The sequence below is a fragment of the Nothoprocta perdicaria genome, unplaced genomic scaffold (genome assembly GCF_003342845.1).
Source record: "Nothoprocta perdicaria isolate Ctin4 unplaced genomic scaffold, notPer1 scaffold_16, whole genome shotgun sequence".
In the NCBI taxonomy this organism is placed as follows: Eukaryota; Metazoa; Chordata; class Aves; order Tinamiformes; family Tinamidae; genus Nothoprocta; species Nothoprocta perdicaria.
This window is the reverse complement of record NW_020454760.1, coordinates 7,007,676-7,028,188: the sequence shown is the minus strand read 5'-3', so window position 1 is coordinate 7,028,188 and position 20,513 is coordinate 7,007,676. Positions and strand designations below refer to the sequence as shown.

The window sequence follows — 20,513 nt, the reverse complement described above, 5'->3', positions numbered from 1 at the left end:
CTTGTTACCTTGTGTGACCTGAAGAACAAAGGCAACAACAAGGCCCATAGTCTCAAAGTGAGTGACCAAACCCAGAGGTAAGAAGGAAGCCCCAACTACATTTGGCTAAATTGCCTTTTTCATCTTATTTCCCAAGTGTTTGCTTGACTCTTTCCTTTTTAAAGATGCACTGCAGGACACCACCATCCCTTTTTAAAGTCTGCCATCTTTAAGCAGTCATCAGTATATATCCATAGCCAGCAATCAGCAACCTAAGTGCAATTCTGTTTTATTACTTACAGTCACAATCTTCATCAGGATCCACATCTTTCGGTTCATTATTTAAGCACTCTGAAATCAGAAAACTCTCATCAGTAACAAAGACTTTCTTATGGAAATGTAACTATTGCAATTTTACACTCACTTTCCACGGTTGGCAGCCATAAAAACACCATGTAGCCCTTTCACAAATCCAAAACCAGGGTGAACCAGTCAGAGTTGAGCTCAATTCAGCTCCTCCTTGCACCTTGCTGGCATATACACCTTACTCATCCTTCCAGGGCTGGCTGTTGCCTCCTAACACAGGCCACTTGCCAGAGAGCCTCTTGCTGCTACACAACAAGACTGCTGAACTCAGTCCACTTTGCCTTGAATAACAACACTGTGGTGGAAGCCCTGGCTACAGAGTCTCCTAGTTAAAGCATTTACCCAGGACATAGTTTCAAACCCTTTATCCACCTTGCCATCTACATTTGAACCACACATTCTTATTCCCCAGAGGATTCTAACCCACAGTATAATTCCCTGAGAAATGTTTATAGCTTTCTTTTGTGGCTGCTCCAGGTCACAGGGTGAAGAGATTAACGGGGCTTGAGAGAAACCCAGAGCATATGGATGGCCCCGTCCATAAGCCACGGCACAGAGCTTGGGCCTTCGACATCCGCAGCATATAGGATGTGTAGGTGCTGCTGACACGCCGACCAGCAAGTCGGCTCAAGCACTGCCTCTCCCACAGGCTGAGATCTTATGAAACTCGCTGCAAGAAGGTCAGCAGCAAGTCTCCAGCAATGTGCATGATTCTTACCCTGAATTCCAGCTTTTAGGAGGCAGGAGCTGACTCCTAAAAATATCATCGTATAGGACAGGAATCTTCCTGTCTTTATGCCTAGGTGCCTGTTACAGATTTAGTCCTATTGACTACTGAAAAATTCACAGGGTGGCTGCCATTGCCTGTTGGAAAGGGCTGAGCAAGTCTTTTCCTTCAGATGATGCACTTAGGATCTAGCAGCCTTTGCTGCTGCTGCTATCAAGAGTCAACAACAGCTACGGTGATAAAATTAGACCTGAACTTTAACAGTAGCGTGAAACAGCCTGGAACAGACTGCCTAGCTGTGCCATTTCCTTTGGCACTTGCCCATTAAACCATCAGGAGGTTAAACAGCACTGGTAGTGAGCATTCCTGCCAAGAGAAGGGAAGTCACAAAGAATCTGTTTGTAAGAGAAAGATGAAAATTATTTTGAAAGCAAATACACGTGCAGTCCTGCTGTTGTATAATTCAGCTAGCACCAGATACATTTCAGCTGTGGCTATGAAGTATCAGCTAAATAAAAGTATTATTGCAGCTTGTGCACAAATGACATCAGCCAAGAAATGATGAAATGAAAACCTTCAGCCAAGTGCCAAACATCACGCACGTATCAACCTGCTAGAACATGCTGTGCTGCTGATCACAGAAGGTTTTATTGCTAATGCAGAGAAAAAGATGGCTGAATAGAATATATTGTTGGAGACAAACTGAAAACAAACTGGCTTGCTGAATTTTGCCCTGAGGATTAGTCTGTCCTAGCAAACTCTTGCTTCAAAAAGGAAAGAAAGGTAAAACATCAAACAAAGCTTGAATCTGTTCCACACAAAATATAAATGTAACGAAGAAGCCTTATTTTAATGATGAAAGAGAAAATGAGAACTAGCCTTTGAGAAACTGTGTCAGGTACCAACTGCAGTTCACATCACCACATCACGATCCTTAAGTCACTTGATTACAGTCTCAACAGGAGAGCAGGGAAATGAAATGTGAGACAGGAGTGTATCAGTCTGACACTTCACTACAATGAGAGAAGGAAAAGCCGCCTCTGGTGAAAGAAAGGTAATTTTTTTGGAGAGGAAAAACACGGGAGAACCAAGAACGGCACCTGCACATTTATGAATGAAGGGTATTTCAAAGGAAAGAGGTGAATCACAGGAAGGGCTGAGGGACACAGACGTAGACCGTTTACCTCAGAATTATAGTAGATAAAGCAAACATGTACCTGTGGTGTAAAAGCCTCTGAAGAACCTATCTGGTATGGGAGTATGTGTAGAACTGATGCTAGGAAAATTAAGGAAGTTGCAGTCTGCAGATTGGTGTAGAGCAGGATTTCCAAAACAGCCTCCTGAGTACCAGTCAGATGCTTATCTCCCATGGCAAACACAGTTAGCTTAGATATACCTCATACAGTAGTGCCTGACACACACTGAAGACGTTACTAGTATGTCTCTGATACCCTTAGAAAGGGATATTAAGACTGCTCCATGAGGCATGTTTCATAATCCCTAACACAGAGTGGCAAGATATGATAACTATTTTAAAGGAAAAATATTAATGCATTTATATGCACACCCATGAAATAGAAAAGCAAAATATAACTGATAATGTTTAGAAAGGAAAATACATGATAAAATGCCCTGCAAGGGCAAGCTCAGTGATTCAGCAGAGCTCTTTCATTAGTATGCTCTTATATTTCACAAAACCTTACATTTGTTGAAAAATGAGCTCCATTTCTTATAAGTCTAGGTACTTCCTTCAGCTCAGCTAATCAGAAGATCTTACTGCTCTGCTTCCCAGAGTGTAAACATGGTCACAGGCCCTTGCATACCTCCAGTCAGGTGGTCACAGCTCACCAGCTGCCCATTATTGTTACAATTGCATTTTTGACAGTAGCCTCCATATTTTTGTGGATTTCCAAAATATCCAGGAGCACAGCTAGATAAAAGAGACACAAATATAGTTGTATTAAGTATTTGAACCTGCTTCTGGCAAATATATTTTCACATAACAAAGACCCAATTCTCCTCCTGAAGAAACTGTCAAGTAGTAGATTTCATTTCTTGACTTAGACAAAAATCATTTATTTTTGGTTTACAGTATACTCTGCACTCCGTTAAAAATCTCAATCCAAGCACTACAGAAAACGTTTCTAAAAATAAAATAACTCCCACAGTGCTCATCTAAAAATAATTCACTTGGTCTATAAAAACACACAGGCACAAAAACACACACTTCAAGAGAGTTTTAAAAGGCTTGACCTGGCAAATCCTATCATTCTGTTCTGTGATCCCACCAGAATTCATGTCTCCCCTAGCATCATGCTGCAAGCACATGCTGAGTTTTCCAAGGGCCGTGGCACCCAAGGTCGCCACCCTTCTGCTGGACGCCACCTCCTTCTGCCCTCCGCCAGCAACACAGCCTGCACGAGCAATTCCTAAGTAGTTTCTAGGGAAAACACATTGGCTGGATCGGCTAGCTAATATTTCTAAAAGTCACGTTGTTGTATGACCTAAAGGGGTTGTAATGTATGATCAAGGGGCCATGAGGAATAGCTGATGGTGGCATTATTTTCCACTGGAACCGCTAGAGCTGGAAGAACAAATCTGTTCATAACCTACTGCTTTTAAGTCAAAGGTAACAGTCCTGAAATGCTGTTAAGTTGCACTGCTAAAAGATAACGTGCTACTGTCCTCAGGTGAGTCACCTGTGACTTACTAGCCTGAGGTTTCCAAATCAGACAACCCCATTCCATTATCCTTAAATCCTCCTGGATTTGACACTCAATGAAATTGCTTCCTCTTCCTGCCTGAAATTGCTATGTTCTATTTCTTTTGCTCAGCCAAACCGTTGTAACACTCCAGCAAAAGACAGAGCTTCGGCATGGTGTTTGTACACCTCACCTGCAGGGCACGTGGCAACGCTCTGGCCTGGAGGTTATGGTACTCAACGTTACGTGGTTGCCACTGGGTAGCTAACTAAGAAGACTGGAGCACCAGCAAACACCTTGGAAGAAATGTTTCCAATTGGAAATGGGACAGAGTGGAAGTATTATTATTAGCAAGAGTGAAGAGTAAGACAGAAGACACAGAGCACATGCTCAAAGTGATTGATGTTTCTCTCATTGATAAAAGCTGTGTAGTCAGTGAATTTCTTGCGGAGAGTTACTTACATTTATTCAGGTGTGCTCGGGTCTCATCTGCAATTCTACTACAGCACCACACGACAGCAGCTATTTACATAATTAGATGCCTCCTTGAGTACGTGCATGTTTTGCATACACACGTGTGTACACATATTACATAATACAAATCCACCTCCTTTCACGGTGTCTCTGGCAGACACCTGCCCTGAGAAACAAGCCACGTACCGTTCGCAGCGAACGCCGGTGTAGCCTTCTTTGCACAGACACTGGATTTCTTCACCATTTGCTACACAGCCCGTTGCAAAGCTGTAAGAAGAAACAAAACATTCATTGTGAGCACATAATTAAATCCATTTTACATTCTAGATGCTAAATTCAGTTAAATGAATTTCATATTAAAAGGCTTTTATACCAAATTATGACCGAGTTAATTTAATTGCCTCCAGATAAATTGCAGCGTCTTAGTTCTTTGAAGTTTCAAATTTTCTCTTTAGGTTGTTTCCTTTGATTAAAAAATAATAATTTCCTGACCTTCTGGACAGAATGCAATAGTTCATTCCACAAAGGAATGCCTAAAATAAACCTTAATAGCAATGATGTAAGATAAAACAAGCCTATGTGGCTATTTTATCTTACTAGGCAAAAATCAATAGTCTGTGCTAGATAAAGTTCCCTCTTGTTTGTATAACTCTTTGCTTATTTATGGATGGAAGCATCAGATCATATTTTTATGTAGCTAAAACTCTTTTTTCTAAGCAAGGCAGGATAGAGCTGTGCCTTACCTCAGAAAGCTCTAGGCTATATCTTATTAACACAATGAACATTTTTGTACAGTCCTTCCAGCAGACTCACCCACACTGACATTTCAGTGGGGTGGCTCACCATTGTTTTGCCCATTGTTTGGTGAGAAGAAGGCAGGAGGTGAAGACAAGACAGGCCACCTTTGTTGTTTCCATGAATAGTCTCTCCATCATAGACAGGTGTCAGAAGTCTGCACTAAGAATTACATATAATTTGAGCTAGCTCAAAACTGCTGACTCCAGTAATGGAAAATACATTTCCCATGTAGTGAGTGGTATATACCAGCCTAAAGTGCAGCTACGAAACTACTGCAGATCTCATGGGCTCCCTAGATAACTCAGTGCTCTTAAAGCAAAAGATGAGTAAAAATACACTCAGGCAGCCTCAGGCAAACACCTGCAGAAGAGGCCAGTGCTGTCAGAAACAGGTCTATCAGACAGGCCTCTAATAAATGAAAAGCCTGTCTATTGTCAACGAGTGCACGTCTCTTACTTAAGGCTACCTGGGGTTTGCTCCTGCACCTGCAAGTACCGCGTGGTGCCTTTAGCAAGTCATAGCTTAGGCTTGTTTTTCTTTAACACATTGTACCTTTCAGAGCTGATCAATGTCCATAAACAACATGGCTCAGCACATCATTCATTTAAAATACATTTACTGTCCACTTTTAAAAGCCTGGCAACCTTGTTAGATCTGAGGAAATTTAATTATTTCTAACTAAGTAATATTTGCTGAGTATCATCTGCAGTTCAAACGGAGCTTTTGCCCCAAGAGATGGCATGATCTTTCAGAAATGTAGATATGCTTATGAGCTTTAATCCTCTAAATTATTTTTGCATCTCACTAAATTTTCTGAATTCACAGAAAAGGCTTCTTTCATCATTATGTCACTTGCATCATTACGGCCACTCATCTCCTCTATGCTGAAAGAGATGTGGCTGAGCACGACGGTAGTAAACATGAGATTAAAGATAACTTACACGCTACTCTTCTTCCCTTTACTTTATGTCTGGCTTCTGAGGCCCTTTACAGTACCTGTTTGTATAAGGGCAAGGGCACGTCCGGCAGGAACCTTGAGTGGCATCTCCAAAATAACCGTCCTTGCAGCGCTCGCACTTCTCCCCAGCAGTATTATACTGGCAGTTCTTAAAGAGGAAACAAGCAAGACTTTTAACTGGCACTTCTCATCCTACATAGCTTTATTAATGTTTTAAATACTATAGCCCATCTACTCAGACACTCTAAGGATGTTTTTTCCCTACCACATAACCAAGCATTTATTGCCAAGCTGCCTTCACGATAAGACATTAGTTTCTGTCATTCTCATTGTAGAAAGTCTCTTTTGCTCACTATTTTGGAAGAGAATAGATACAATTAGTATTAAATATATTTTAAAGGGATTCACCCAGATATGTAGTTTGTTAGGAAAATTCCCATAACACATTATCTACGTCTTGACATTTCAATAAAAGCCATTGAAAATTCACAAGATTTAAATGTAACTTTAAATTTTGCATTTTAACGCAAATTAGAAGGCAGACATAATTTAAAAGCATGTGGTGAATTGAGTCCAAATATATTCTTAAAAAAACCCATGAAATGAATTCCAAAGCTAATTCTCTTAGTAGATTCTGATTAAATTTGAATTTCATGCATCTTTCCCCGTGTACATGTAATTTACTTTTAATTTGCTAACTGCAACAAATAATGAAAAGTGAGTGCTGGGAAAAAGACTGTAACCAATACAGCCCACTTTCCATGATAGAATAGCTGGAAATTACACTTTATTTTGAGGAACATTCTTACTCCTATTGCTGTCTGAACGTCACACACATCCATAAGTTATGGAGGGGAAGTGTGGTGATCAAAGTGCTTTTGCTGTAGTTGAGGAGATGTTAACAGAACTTGTTCGAATGCGCTGGTGAGCGGTCACCAAGGCAAGCCCCGAGCCTCTCCCTGTTTTCTTCCTAACTTCAATATGCAACAGAGGGACTTGGTGACCCACCAAGCTGGCTTTGTACTAACAAAGTGCAAGTAAAGAGAGAGTGGTCATCTGGTGGAAGGAGTCACCCATTCCAGGGACCTCCAGTGGCTTCAAGCTGTGGTTATAAGCCCTGGCACCAGGACGTGCAGCAGGAGAGCCACTTTTCCCTTCAACTGAGAACAATTTCTGTCCTTTACCTGTCCTCTTGTACACCATTCTTGTCCACATTTCCTCATACCAAGACTCCCTTATCAACGCCAACAAGCCTTCCTGCAGCCTCTGCACATAGTAACCCGTAATTTGTTTTGGTTAAAGAATTAAATTGGTGGCTTGTTTATGAAAGGCTCTGGGAACAAGCAGGCAAAGCTTCAGTTCATGGTAACTATGGGCCATTTACCTGGGATAAGCTAAAGAAATATAAAGTTTATAAAAGGAACCATTTTAAAATGCAACCTTTTTTTTTTTTTTTTAAAAAAAAAAAGTATTGTCCTGCAAAGAGCTCCTAGAAAATTCAACGTGTTTCTTAATGGTCCTGCAATAAACCTGAAGAAAAATAAAACAGCAAAAGAAGCAAAAGAGGAGTATTTAATACTGCCTTAGGTGAAAATATTTGGTTGGTTGCATCCCCAGAATTTATCTGCTGACTTTTGTTTTGCTAAAGCCCTTTCTGTCTACCAAAATGGAAGTAAATATGTGTGTGTATACATATACTTTTATATATATATATATATTTATATTTTTATATATATATATATATATATATATATATATGAAGAATTTTTCATATGGAAGCTACTCCGCATGTTCCTAACTCCCCCCTAGCTATGTGGCATATGAAGACAGGCAGGCACAGGCCAGTGGTCCCAAAGCAGAGCAGAAGGCAGCCAGCAACTCCCTCACGGGTCTTTCTTTAGGTTCCCTCAGGCCTTGCATAGGACAGGAGAACAGAGACAGCCGGGAGTCACAGCCTTTCCAAACAGTCACCTTCCAAAGTCTGGAAGGAGAACCCTCACCTGAGCCCCAAGGGCCCATGTGGAACAGGATGCCACTACTGCATGGGCCAGGGTCACAGGGGAGACACCTATGTATATGGTGCTACATGACATGAAGTAACACCCCAGAGGATGAGGTAGCCTCAGCACATGCTGCAGCATGGGGGAGGTACCTCTCAGGAGGGAAGGCGGGGACCAGAGGAACACAAAAAGTACTTTTGTGTTAGAAGGGCAGCAGCTTCTCATCTCCTCCTGTACCCGCTTCTCCTCCACCTTCAGGAGAGCAGCCCTGCCACCCTCTCATCCCACCACCAGGCAACAGGACTCTGCCCGAGCTGAGGAGGACTGTGCTGCTGCCACAGAGGAGAGGGTGAGGGTGAACTGAGCCGAGCAAAGCCTCCCATGGAAGCTGGACAGCAGAGGAGCTGCTGGGGATGGCCCTGGGGGCCCATGGCCCTGGCAAGGCCGAGCGAGCCAGCCGTGCATTCCGGGCCTGAAAGGTGACTTGCTCCGCGGTACGCTCTGCCTTTTTTTCTCCCCATGGCCACCTCTGTCATGGTTCCTCTGCACAGGGAGACCTCGCTCCTCATGAATGTAATTTTGGCGCCTCGGGTTATCTTCCTCACCGTATTATGCTGGATGACTTCACTCATCCTAGCGTTTGTCCCAGGGCCAAGCGCTGTTTTAGCTCCATCTAGCCAAAAGTTAATCCAATACAGGAAAGGAAGGATAAAGATAAACCCAAACTGGGCATTTTGGGAGGGACAAGTAAAGTTTGCCTTTCTGGAGATTTACAGTTTTCATCTGAAGTAAACCTCTCTCAATCTTCACAGCTCTGTGACAGCAGTTCCTTGCCCTGGCCTGCCCTGCCTCCCCTCAGAAGCAGCGCGTGGGCCGAGCCCCACAAGAGGCTCCCTTGGCTCCCAGCTTCCACCCAGGCAGCCGCGTGGGCTGGGACAAAGCGGGGACAGGAACGCACCGTGGGCAGCACGGATTTGTGGCGAGCAAGGAGGGACGGACACAGAAAATGAACCACTGCAAGCTGGCCAGCTTCTTGTCTATACATTAAGCGAAACATTAGTAACAAGTTTTAAGTGGGATTTTTTTGGGAAACAAACAGTTTAAACAATTTGTGTCAGAGGGCAGCTAGAGAGCCACTGCTGGCTAAAAGTCACATTTTCATTGCTACTAGGGTCAATCACCACTGATGAGGCTGCTTTGGATTTAATATGGTGGATTTAATTTTAATTTGGATGTAGTCTGTCAGGCAGCAGATTCTGCCCCACTGTATCTTGTGAAACAGCTGCACTTTTCCAATTAATCTAACTTGTATCCCATTTATCTTAATACTTTTAAATCCATCTAACTGTAAATTAAGATTAGTAGAGATTTACTGACGCTGATTAAAAAGATATTATTCTGCAAACACTACACTATGCATGAACATACTGTTTGTCAGTTTTTATAAATCCTAACTTAGATGTTTAAAACTATACTACATATGCCATGATATTACTTCACACTTATTAAACATAATTGCAAATGTTTTACATATGTGCTTAATTTCGTGTCTTTTTGTACCATGAATTTACCAAAATTATAGGGCAAAGAAGAAACAGGACAGGATACAAATAATTCTAATTACCTACAGTTATGTTACACATGACAGTGCACGCAGGACTGGAAATGAGACTCATTTATAGTACCAGATATAAACACTGAGGTATGCAAGGACTATTTTTTTTATTCTGCCAGCAAGATGACAATACTATATAGCCTATCCTGCTGTGAGGTGAATGCCTTCTTTTTATTTTCCCCAATTTCATTTCTTCATTAATATTTTACTTACAATACATTTTCCAGAACCATCTAGACAGCTGTTTGAATTTCCATTGCAATTGCAGGGAACACAGCGTCCAGTAAATAATCCCTTGTTCTCACGATAAAATCCAAGACCACATTCCTAGGCAAAGGCAGGGAGAAAAAAAAAGATTAAAGTTGATGAAATTAAAGTTTTCACCGGTTCTGAGATAAGAAACTGTCTGCTATTCCAAAGGAGTAATGGAGGTATACATTTCTTGACAAACTTTTCTAGGCCCACGTATTTTAAATCAGCAAATGGCAAAGAATAGAACTGAGGCAGTTTCAGCCTAAGCATCTGAACACTACTCTGTGTTTTGTAGTTGTGGATTTTTCACCATTTTGACTCTGACCCCTGAGCAAAACACATTTCCCTTGGCTGTATACAAAGATGTAGAACACAGAGATTTGGATATAGATTCATACTTGATTCTGCTCAAAGAATAATGTAAGGAAATCTCATACATTAGCTAGTTATATGAACTCTTGATAATAACTTAACTGCAGTGTTTTCTTTGGAAGTACTTCTAATGACATTTTTTTTTTTTAATGTGAATTCATCCTGACTTCCAAAATAAGTCTACCCGGAGCTATATGAAGCCACACTTAGGCACAGCTAGATGATCTTACAAAACACAGAGTTTTGTAGACACACTAGACCACTGCAAGTACAGGCTTGTCCCGGAGACCAGGAAAGCATGAAAAGAATGTTCAGCCATTGAGAGCACACGAACAGAAACAGAGCACATCAGATCCAAGTCAACCTGAAAAAGTCTGGTTCAGGGAGCTGAACCAGAGGAACTTTATGAATGAAGCAGGAGACCCTGTCATTCAGTTTATCAGCCTACACCAGGTAGGCAGCAGCTAGTACGTTAAAACCAGCGTCTTGCTTGGCGTGGGTGCAGAGGAGGGGAAGTGCAAGGAATCCTTCCAGGGCAAGGAGCCTTCCCACTTCCAGAGCACTTCAAATGCTCATTCCCACATTCTCTGCTCAGCTTCCTCCCAGGGCTCCTGTCACAGGAACCACAAAAGAAATGGCCAAGCACAAGTCTATCCCTGCCTCTCTTCCCCAAGCTCCTTTTCACAGTGCAAGGAAGATCAGAGGCAGCACTGAAGCACTGAAGCAGGGAGGAAGCTGTGCTCCCATGAAGCAAATACCTCCCAGATTCATGCCTCCAGCAAGGGAGGCCTACACGGTCCCTGTGCATCACCACTATATCATACTTAGAGGCTGGCCCCAATGACACTCAGAAATAAAAGTCATAGTTGAACTTTAAAGGAATCCATAAATCTTTTCTCACAGCAACTGCACCACCCAGACTGATGGGAGCAATCTGAAGAGCAGAGTGTTTGCAGGACGGGGCCTCAAGTCCTGCTGCAGTTGGTTGAAGCATGAACATCTGTGCAGGGACAGAACTAACTTGTGTAAGTACCAGCTACAGAAATACTAGAAGTCACCTCTCCCAAAGCAGATCCCAAAAGGAATATTGAGCTATTTAAACCAGATGCAAACGCTACCTTTGCTTTCTTCAAATATGGGATAAACAAACAAACAAAAACCACAAAATACCAATATCATCAACAGTTTTTTTAATACTGATTTCAGTACGAGCAAAGAGTGAATTCTGAACATGCATCCTCCCCCAAAATATTTTGAGATATATTTTAAAAATGGTGAATTTTTAAAAACACAGTCAGTTTACACAGCTTCTGAAAAAGCCAGGCCTGAAATATCAAAGTAAAATATAGGCTTTGGCGCATATAGTTTTTACTTATTGAAGTCTATTTTTTTGATTAATTTTAGAATTATATCCAAATATGCATATGTGGACATATCAATAAATCTTTTTCTTTTTTTTTTCTCTATTTACACTCTTTTTAAACTTTAAACAATACATCTGGAGTACTGAAAGCTTTACTTTACAAATAATATTCTTAATATTGAAATATTCGTTCTTCAGGAAGGTAAAGCTCCAGGCACCTTGAAGCACTTATGAGTTCAGGCTGACTGTTTTTAAGTAAACAGCAATTTAAATCAAATTTTTTGCACATCCTTTCATTAGCGTAATGAATCGAGATATAAGATTAACTGCCTGATTGCTCCTGCATTAAATAATGTATAAGTTGTTATAAATCCGTCCATCAAAAAAAAAGGAGGGTGAGGGGAAGAAGGAAGTGAGCAAGGAGGAGAAAATGAATAAATTACCTGTCTCAGGCTAAAATCCCTTTGAACTTGTTGGTGGCTTCTCTGCAGATGAGGATACGACAGCTTCTGCTGTGCATCTCGTGCGAAACAGTGCCCTACGACTACTAAAAGGACAAGCAGCCACCCCACAGTCTTTAGCCTCTGTGTTTTGGCCGTCATTTTACTTCAGCTCCACGGTTAACACGCGCTGTGCTTTCAGTATTCAAATGTTCTCTTGCACGCTCCCTTATTCTTCAGCTTCTGACTCAGATTAATGAGGCTCTGTGCCGTGATGGGCCCCACCTTTAAACTTTCTCCGTGAGTCAAGCCGTAGAGCACACATTGCAGTTTCCGAGGTTAACAAGTAACTCTGCACGTCCTGCAGCTCAATATATACCTGCCTTAAGGTGTGGCAGGCATCACCTTCTCCCCACCTAACGCACTCAGACAGAGCTAGATGATTAGAGCAGTAAATCATGGAATGAGTAATGCTGCACAAACATACAGCACATAGGACCTGCACGGCTTTGCGTCCTCATCACTTCCTTTGGGCTATGGTTTTTCATTAGTATTATGTAAAAAAAGCCCTTGCTATATATAAGGGCAGTATGTTGCAAGCAATGGGATGGAAGTAGGAATTCCAGAAAATATTCATCAATTTGCATGTGGCACAGAATTGAATGGGTGAAAAATTTATTTCTAGAAATATTTCCAAAATGATATTCAGCAGCTGATGTACAATTCCTGAGGAGTGGACGTATATGAATTCAACTGTAAAGGTCAGTTTGGTCAGTGGCTCTGCAGCTGCTCTGGTCTAGCTATTAGTTTTCTATTCTCATCTCAAAAAGGTTTGAGGTTAGCACAGTTATTGCTGCTTTATGGTAACCTTCAACCATTTTCTCAAGCAATAATGCCTCATATTTTGTGCACTCTGTACACTACTTATCTCTCCACTACTTTTTATGTTACCTCAGGTATTAATTCATGAGAAGAGTTAAGATCTAAGCTAAGCAAAATGACAGCCAAAAGATTTACAGCCACAGAAACAACTGGCTGGGGCAGGATATTTTACAGAGGCTAGGATTTCACCATTCTCCAGGTGACAGTATTATTCTGCAATTTTCACGTTATCTTAGACAAAAAATACCTCCAAATGTTTTGCAAATACGGACAGCTTAAGTTTTAAAATGTTTTCCTATAAAAATTGAAAAACAGTAGGCTCCCCAAAAAAGACTAGGAAAGTGCCCAGAATTATCTAGGGTCAAGTTCTTTTCTTTGGACCATTTCCCTACTACATAAGGAGCTAACTGCTATCAAGAACTTTCTCCTCGTGTAAGGTCTCTGCGACTCTGATGAATTCAACTCTGACCTTCTCTCCATTAAAGTAAGAGAGACTGAGATTCTTCAGTCTTCCATAGGGCAGCAGAGAATTCCTCAGTATGGTGTAGTCATAATGTGTTATTTTATATTACACTGCACATTGTACATTACATTTACAGTTCCACAATGCAATCAAGAGTTGAACAGCCCTAAAGAGCTACTTAGACAGTGCAAATAACTGAACCACCAGGAGAGCTCAAACTTAGAAGCAGCATATTTAAGTATTTTAATAACTACTTGCTTTCTCTAATTCACCCAGTATGTATAGCTGCAGGCAAGGCAGGAGATAATGGCACAGTATGGAGGCAAACATCTCCTACCTGACATGAGTCACCGGCATACTCAGGAGGGCAGGAACATGTCTCTACATTGTAGGCAATGCTGCCGCTTCCTGCGCTGGTGGCTTCTTCCAGCCCAACCTCAGCAAGGGTTAATCGCTGAGTCTCCGTGAAGTAGAGGCCTCTGATGTGTAAGCCATCTAGTCTAGACAGGATCACCAGGAGCTCTTCCCTGGATACAAGCTTATTGCTGCTGGAATGCCTGAAGTTTCCCTGCAGATTAAGGATAGAAAATGAGCACAGTCCGGCAACTTCTTCAAAAAGAATATCTGCAGAGAAGACAAGGTGGCAGAAAACAGAAAAAAAAAAATTGCAGAATAGACCCCCATAGTCCCAGGTACTGTGGTACAGGGAACTGTGGAGGGAAACAGAGGTCAGGCAAACAAAAATCATGAATGTAAACACAGAATAGTTTCATAGATTCCCCTGGAATCTATGTTTCATTTCATTTATCATCAATAGTTTCATTGATTTCCATGGAATCAATGGGGATATGCTGTAGAAAGTAGTACAGACATAAGGAAAGACAATTAAATAATTCAATATTCAGGAAGTGAAAACAAAGATCCAGGGGGATGCTGATACTGGGAAAGGTATGTAAGACTTTGAAGTATCATGAATTCGTTTTAAGATAGGAATAGTGATGAAGTAGAGAGATTCTTTCTCAGTCAAATTTCTTTGAGGGATCATTCACCAAATAAAAAAGGCAGAGGAAAATTATTTTCTTTTTAAGATTAAACAAAGTCCTAAACCCCCAATTTTTCAGGACTGCCTTCACACAATCTAACTGAAAATGGAACTTCCTTTGAAAAAACATTATATTTTTTGCCTGTAAGTGGGACCAAACTACCCAAGTTTAATTCTCTGAGCAGAGACTTAAGGTAGGAAATGCTAACTTCATCTGTTCAAATGTTGGACATCCACTCTATGTACCTAGACTCCTTTTAGAATAAGACGAGGAAAAGAGATAACAATTCATTCCACCTCTGTTAAGTACATGTCTGGGGATGGGATGAATCATCTTTCATTGATCATTGAGTCAGTATTACTCCACTGACTCCAAAGGATAGGGAGTGCTAAGGACTAGACTGGACATGAGACATAACTTAAAGATGCTAGAAATAGATGGCATGAATCAGAAGCCCAGCTCAATGTGACAGGAAAGAGAAAAATACATATATTTTATATTTTAAATCTACAGCATTCGAGAAGTTTTTATTCATTAACACTATCAAGTATTTGCCATTTCCACAGAGATTACTATTTTCATGTACCTCAGAGAAGAAAAGGGAAAGCATGTGAAATGGACTTCTACTGATGAGGAAAGTTGAGCCCATTATATTTTAATTTCTTACCTCAACTAGCTGAACACGGCCGTAATACTGACGGTCAGGCAGTGGGTTGTTAGGATCCACATAAGCTACTTTCATTTGCTGGCCCTGTGTGGGAGTGAGGGTATAACATCACCATTTCACTGCCTTTTATGATAAAGTGTTCAGAGGTTGGTGAAGCACATTAATCTTGTCATTTGGAGGGTAAGAACTAAGTAATACCATGAAAATTGTCATTTTGTCAGCAAGGTAACATAGCAAGCACCGTGTTCTAGTGTCAATGGGCTTTTCCCTGTTTGTGCTTATTAACCTCTGTGCTTTCAGATAAAACACAGAGATAATAAAATAAATGCTTGCCATTTTTTTTTTACAGGAACTACTTACTATTTCTGTTTTGTAGATAGTGTCTTTTGCTGCCCTTGCTTTCTTTTTAAAAAAGCAGCAACATCCTGTTACATCTTTAAAGTTTGTCTTGAGTGCAATATTTTTGTTATCATAAAAAGGGAAGTAAAATGGAACTGGACTGAGCAACACTCATTGACCCTGATGCACAAACAAGTGGGATGCTACAGGAACACTTCATGAAACATTTTCCAGGGCGAATTCTAAAAGACTGAATTAATATTTCCAATGGCCTGAAGCCATTCTGTTGGCAATTTAAACAAAGAACTGAGGTTCTAATTTTGGCCTTCATCTAACTGAATTAGAAAGCAGTTAACCTAAAATGCATTTTTCCTTCAGTCCATCAAAGGCTTATAATTACACTTAATTTTACGCTGAAAAAATCTCACAGAAAATGAGATTAATTACACACAGAATTCAGGACATATTTTGCAAAGTCAAGGCTATACTTGCTGAAAAGTGTGAATTCATTAATTATATTTTTTTCCACAGGTGCGTTTTATACAAAAAACTCTATTTTATCTTTTTATTTGCTCTCAGGTCAGTTATGATTAATAATATATTTCTCTGGCAACAGAGATAAGTGTGTTGATGGCTTTGAGCAAAATGCAATAAAATCACTTTTATAGAAATAGCATGCTGCTGTAAAAGCTAGGCACATTGCAGCAGTAAAATTCACAATAGCTGCAGGGTAAACAGAAGAAGTCATGGTACTGATACTGCTTGAAAGAAAAAAAACAACAGGACAAAACTTACTGTCAGTTCTATATCAGGTCTTTTATCCAGAAGGGCCATGCCTTCACTGGGCAAACCAAATGATTTCACTTGGTAACTTAGGTAGCCGCCATATGAAGAAAGCTATAATAAAACACACAAGCATAGAAATATTTCACTGAACTATTTGCTTGATATTAATGAAGTTTTGTATTCAAGTTTACTCATTCATCCAGGATTTTTTAATATCTGGGATTGTGTCATCTGTGTCATGGGGAAAATCACATGTTCACCTGAATGCTCTTGCCCAAATTCTAGAGGAGAGATTCTGCTCATGAAGAACATTTTCTAGGCTTTTAACAAACCTGAACCTAATCAGGAAATCTCTGTGTCACCTCCCAGCAGACAGGACTTCTACTGATCTCACCTCTTTAAGAAGGTGATATCCGACCCTTGATTTCGAGCTAAAAATTACCTTTTTTTGGCTTAACTATTAATGACCACAGAGGCCTCAAAGAAAAACAAATAAATACACTGCTGTCCAATACACAAATTTGGGCAAGTATGTCTGAGTTAGGTGACAAATAGCTTCCCTGGGCAGTTCTTGAGTGCACTGGTTAGAAATATAGAGAGGGGAAAAGAAGCTCCAGGCATAGCCTTCTTACACCAGGAAAAGCCTACATGGAGGACTCTCAATGAGAGTTAGTTTATGGCACTACTGTAGATTTTACATTTGATTCCCCCTTGTAAACAAAAGTTACATACAGAAAAATATACTCTTCTAAATATTAGTGTTTCAATTGAAGTGATTAAAATATTTAAGATGATAGAAAATGGTGTTTTCAGTATCCTCATATTGAAAGATGTTTGTAGTCATCTTGTTCACATTTTCCAAATGAGATATTACTGGAAATAGACTAAAGACTGAAATTTTCATCACAGGATAAAACGAATGAAGCTTACTGGCTTGTAAAACTAGCCATGTGATACCACCAGTGCCAACTAAAATATATACTTACATATAACTGAAGATAAAAGCAAGGCCAAATTCGATCTATTTTATTTACAGTGTTAACACTGTAAATAAATGCAAGTCCTGACATGCCTGGTTCGATACTGTCATAAGTAACATAACGAGCAAAGCACTGTTCTTCATAGCTATGCTTAGAGGGTTATTGATTGCTTTACATTTTATTATGGGATTAATAAAATTTCTTTCAGCTTAATACTATGACAGTAAACAATTTTTCTTAATGAAACTTCTTCAGAAAATAACTGCATTGAAACAAAAATCTCTTGCAAATTACAAGTGCCCTAGCTAAGCGCACTCTTCAATCACTTTGAAACATATTTACCTCTGTACACAGGAGTAGGATGAAACAAACTGCTGCACTCCTTAAAAGAGACTAAGAAGAACTTCACAAATTGTGTCATCTTTAATACAATTGTGCCTACAACACTACTTTTCTCTTTTGAAAAAGGAAGACTGCATCTGAAAAGCCTATATATCTTGCAGCTAGCCAGCAGCTACAGACACTGTTAGACACAGCTGGAGAAGAGTGTGGACACTGAGCTTGCATTCAGCCACCAGCAAAGCTTGCCTGGTGAGTGTGAACCCCAGGCTGAGATGCTGGTGAACAGTAACTGTCAGTGAGGGACTCCCTGCATGCCTGAGCAGGAAGAGCAGCACATAATTCAAACTACAAACCAGGTGCTGCTCTTCCCTTCACGAAAACCTCCCCTGACACAAACGGTAAGTGTAAAGTTAAAGAGCAAAAAATGTAGTACTGGAGTCACACAATGAAATAACAAACCTTTAGACCTTGCCCTCCTTCATTTAATCAGTCTTTCCAGCAACATATGGAATACAAAGACGGCATTTTTGTTGGCAGTTGAGTACTTAATCATCTTCTATGCCTTGGAAGTCTGCCCAGGACATATTCTTAAGGAGTCTAAAGGATACTCTGGCACTGGCAAGCTCTGTGTGTTGTGAGTCTCACAAGCTCTGTGAGGTGAGTGCCTGAAGGTGTCAGTTCCCCAAACCACACTTTGACCATGCTGTTCATACCACTCTGACACCCCGCGAGATGATCAATTCTGTATTAATGGTTATATGTTTAACACAGTACTCAAAAGTCAAATGTTGTGATTCCTGGCAGGTCAAGGGGCAGAGATAAGAATCTATTGGGGGAAGAGAGATAAATGTATCCCAGACAGAGAAGTAGACCTTTTATCAAAGGTGGTGCAAAAATGAACACTTAATATAAAAAATCATGAGTCTGGTGTCACTTACCTTCTCTCCCAGGTAGGACAGTGGGGCTTTCCAGTACAAACTATGCACTGAAGCAGGCAATTCTTGAACATCCGCCACTACACTGTTACTGACGGGATTGAAGGTTACTGGAATGTCAATGTTTTTATTCACTGTCTGCAAACGCCAGTTCCTCATGTCCACAAACTAATGAAAATACATAAAGAAAATAAAAGTTTGTTTTACTCTTTCCCAGGATCAACTAATGAGGCAAAAATGTTTTGACTCTGTAATTCCCTATTATATTCAATCCCTTCATTGCCAGTCTAAAGGCTCGGCACAGAGGATGTTGTAAGGGCCTCACAAAAGGGAGCTAAGTGGGACAGATGTGCTAAAGCTGATGGGATGGGGGCATTTGACTAGTTAGCTGTGAATTAATCCTGGCTTCAGTCACATGAAGTCACAATCCTTATGGAGGTGTCCCACAGTGAATGTGGTGACAAAGTAACAAAGACATAATTTGCAGCTGCCAAAGGCACTAACACAAAAGACAAAGCATGGACCCGTTGCAGTGCAGTGAGGTAACAGAGAGGTAGGGAACAGGGTAGGATACCAGGGGGAAGCAGGTAATGTAGTCTAAAATTCTGGCTCTTCACTACTGGACATTTCAATTTGGCTTTTTTCTTCATGAAGTGACCAGACATCCTGTTATTTATCATTGCACTCCCAGGAAAGAAAGCCTAATGTATATGGCCCGGCCAGTTCCCAAAGCAGTATGACAAGAAAATAGACATGTTTTCAAGGCATTTGGGGAAAGACAGGCAACCACTGGGTAAAAGCTCCCTAAAGCCAATGGAAGTTTGCTACCGACCTCACCAAGGCCAAGTTCACATCCTTTGCTTAAGTGCCATAATCCAGATTACATCTAGAGATGTAAAATCACACATATGCTTATGAAAGCATCTTGAAGGAGACTTTGACTTTAAAGATGAACTGGTGTATAAATCTAAATCAAGAGATGGCTGACTCAATTACTTCAGCTACTGATTTGCCAGCAATTAGTGATTTGTAAGCAAACACACGAAATAGGCTATTTCTTATGAAAAGCACTTTCGGATTATACAGAAATCTTAATGAGACTGCACCATAATCTGCACAATTTCTTGCAGAATATTTTGCATCCTTAGCACCTAATAAAACATCATTTCAATTCCGGAAGGAATCTGGCATTTCCTTAATGGGAAGAAAGCAGGTTCACGACAGCAAAGAGAAAACTATTGAATACACCTTGGTTCTACGATGATTTGTGCTGCGGCAGGTATTGGTTGCGCCAAAACAAAAGCAAGAGGTGCATCCCTTGGGATTAGAAGGATCCAGATAAAATGATCCTGGCCGGCAAACATCACATTTTGCGCCTTCAACATTCTCCTGTTAAGGCAAAGTTGAAAGAATTCTTAGAATATTCCTTAGATTAATGGTGAGTCCAAAAATTTCACATAAAGCAAATCTTCTGACTGGGTATTTACTTAAATTTATGGAAGCACCAACAAAAATGTATGCTTGTCTGTTTACATCATATTCTAAATGCAAACAAAACTGACTTCTTCAAAACTACCTTAGTTATGAGCTGCTTAGCTACAAGCTTTCCAGCATATAATGTGAACTGCAGAATAATAAACACTAGTCTGAGACAGCTGGTAGCTTCCCTGCCAAAACCCTCCTGCTGGGATTTCCAAGCCTGCAATCTAAATGGTGGCTTGTGAAAGTTCACATTTATCACATTCAATTATTCAAATCACAACAAAAGACTTCCCAGATATAATGCTGCAGTGAAATGTCAAGCAGCATAACATGGCTAAGAAAAGCACAGGGCTTGATTAGCATCCAAAAACTGAGGTGCAGATGCATGAAGCAGATGTGTGGGGGGTAGAGACTGTTTCACTGAATTACTGAACATCTACTTGATAGCACCTTAACCTCCTGCAAAGACAACAACCACCAGTGAAACTCACAGGTAGCGAGCTCGTTAAAAATTGCATTCTTCTGCAGTCATGCTAACCTGTGCACTT

The 20,513-nt window shown here is 40.5% G+C and overlaps 1 protein-coding gene across 1 annotated transcript in view; it reads right to left on the bottom strand.

Annotated features, from left to right (window-relative positions):
- The window catches only part of LAMA3 (laminin subunit alpha 3), a 105,729-nt gene that overhangs the window by 25,913 nt on the left and 59,303 nt on the right, over window positions 1-20,513 (bottom strand). The window contains exons 31-40 of the mRNA XM_026035508.1: window positions 19,732-19,872; window positions 18,487-18,651; window positions 16,236-16,337; window positions 15,102-15,185; window positions 13,729-13,959; window positions 9,833-9,946; window positions 6,043-6,152; window positions 4,435-4,515; window positions 2,896-3,002; window positions 280-330 (exon numbers count right to left, since the gene is read on the bottom strand). Of these exons, the coding sequence (XP_025891293.1) occupies window positions 280-330; window positions 2,896-3,002; window positions 4,435-4,515; window positions 6,043-6,152; window positions 9,833-9,946; window positions 13,729-13,959; window positions 15,102-15,185; window positions 16,236-16,337; window positions 18,487-18,651; window positions 19,732-19,872 (1,186 nt within the window). The remainder of the gene's footprint in view (window positions 1-279; window positions 331-2,895; window positions 3,003-4,434; window positions 4,516-6,042; window positions 6,153-9,832; window positions 9,947-13,728; window positions 13,960-15,101; window positions 15,186-16,235; window positions 16,338-18,486; window positions 18,652-19,731; window positions 19,873-20,513) is intronic.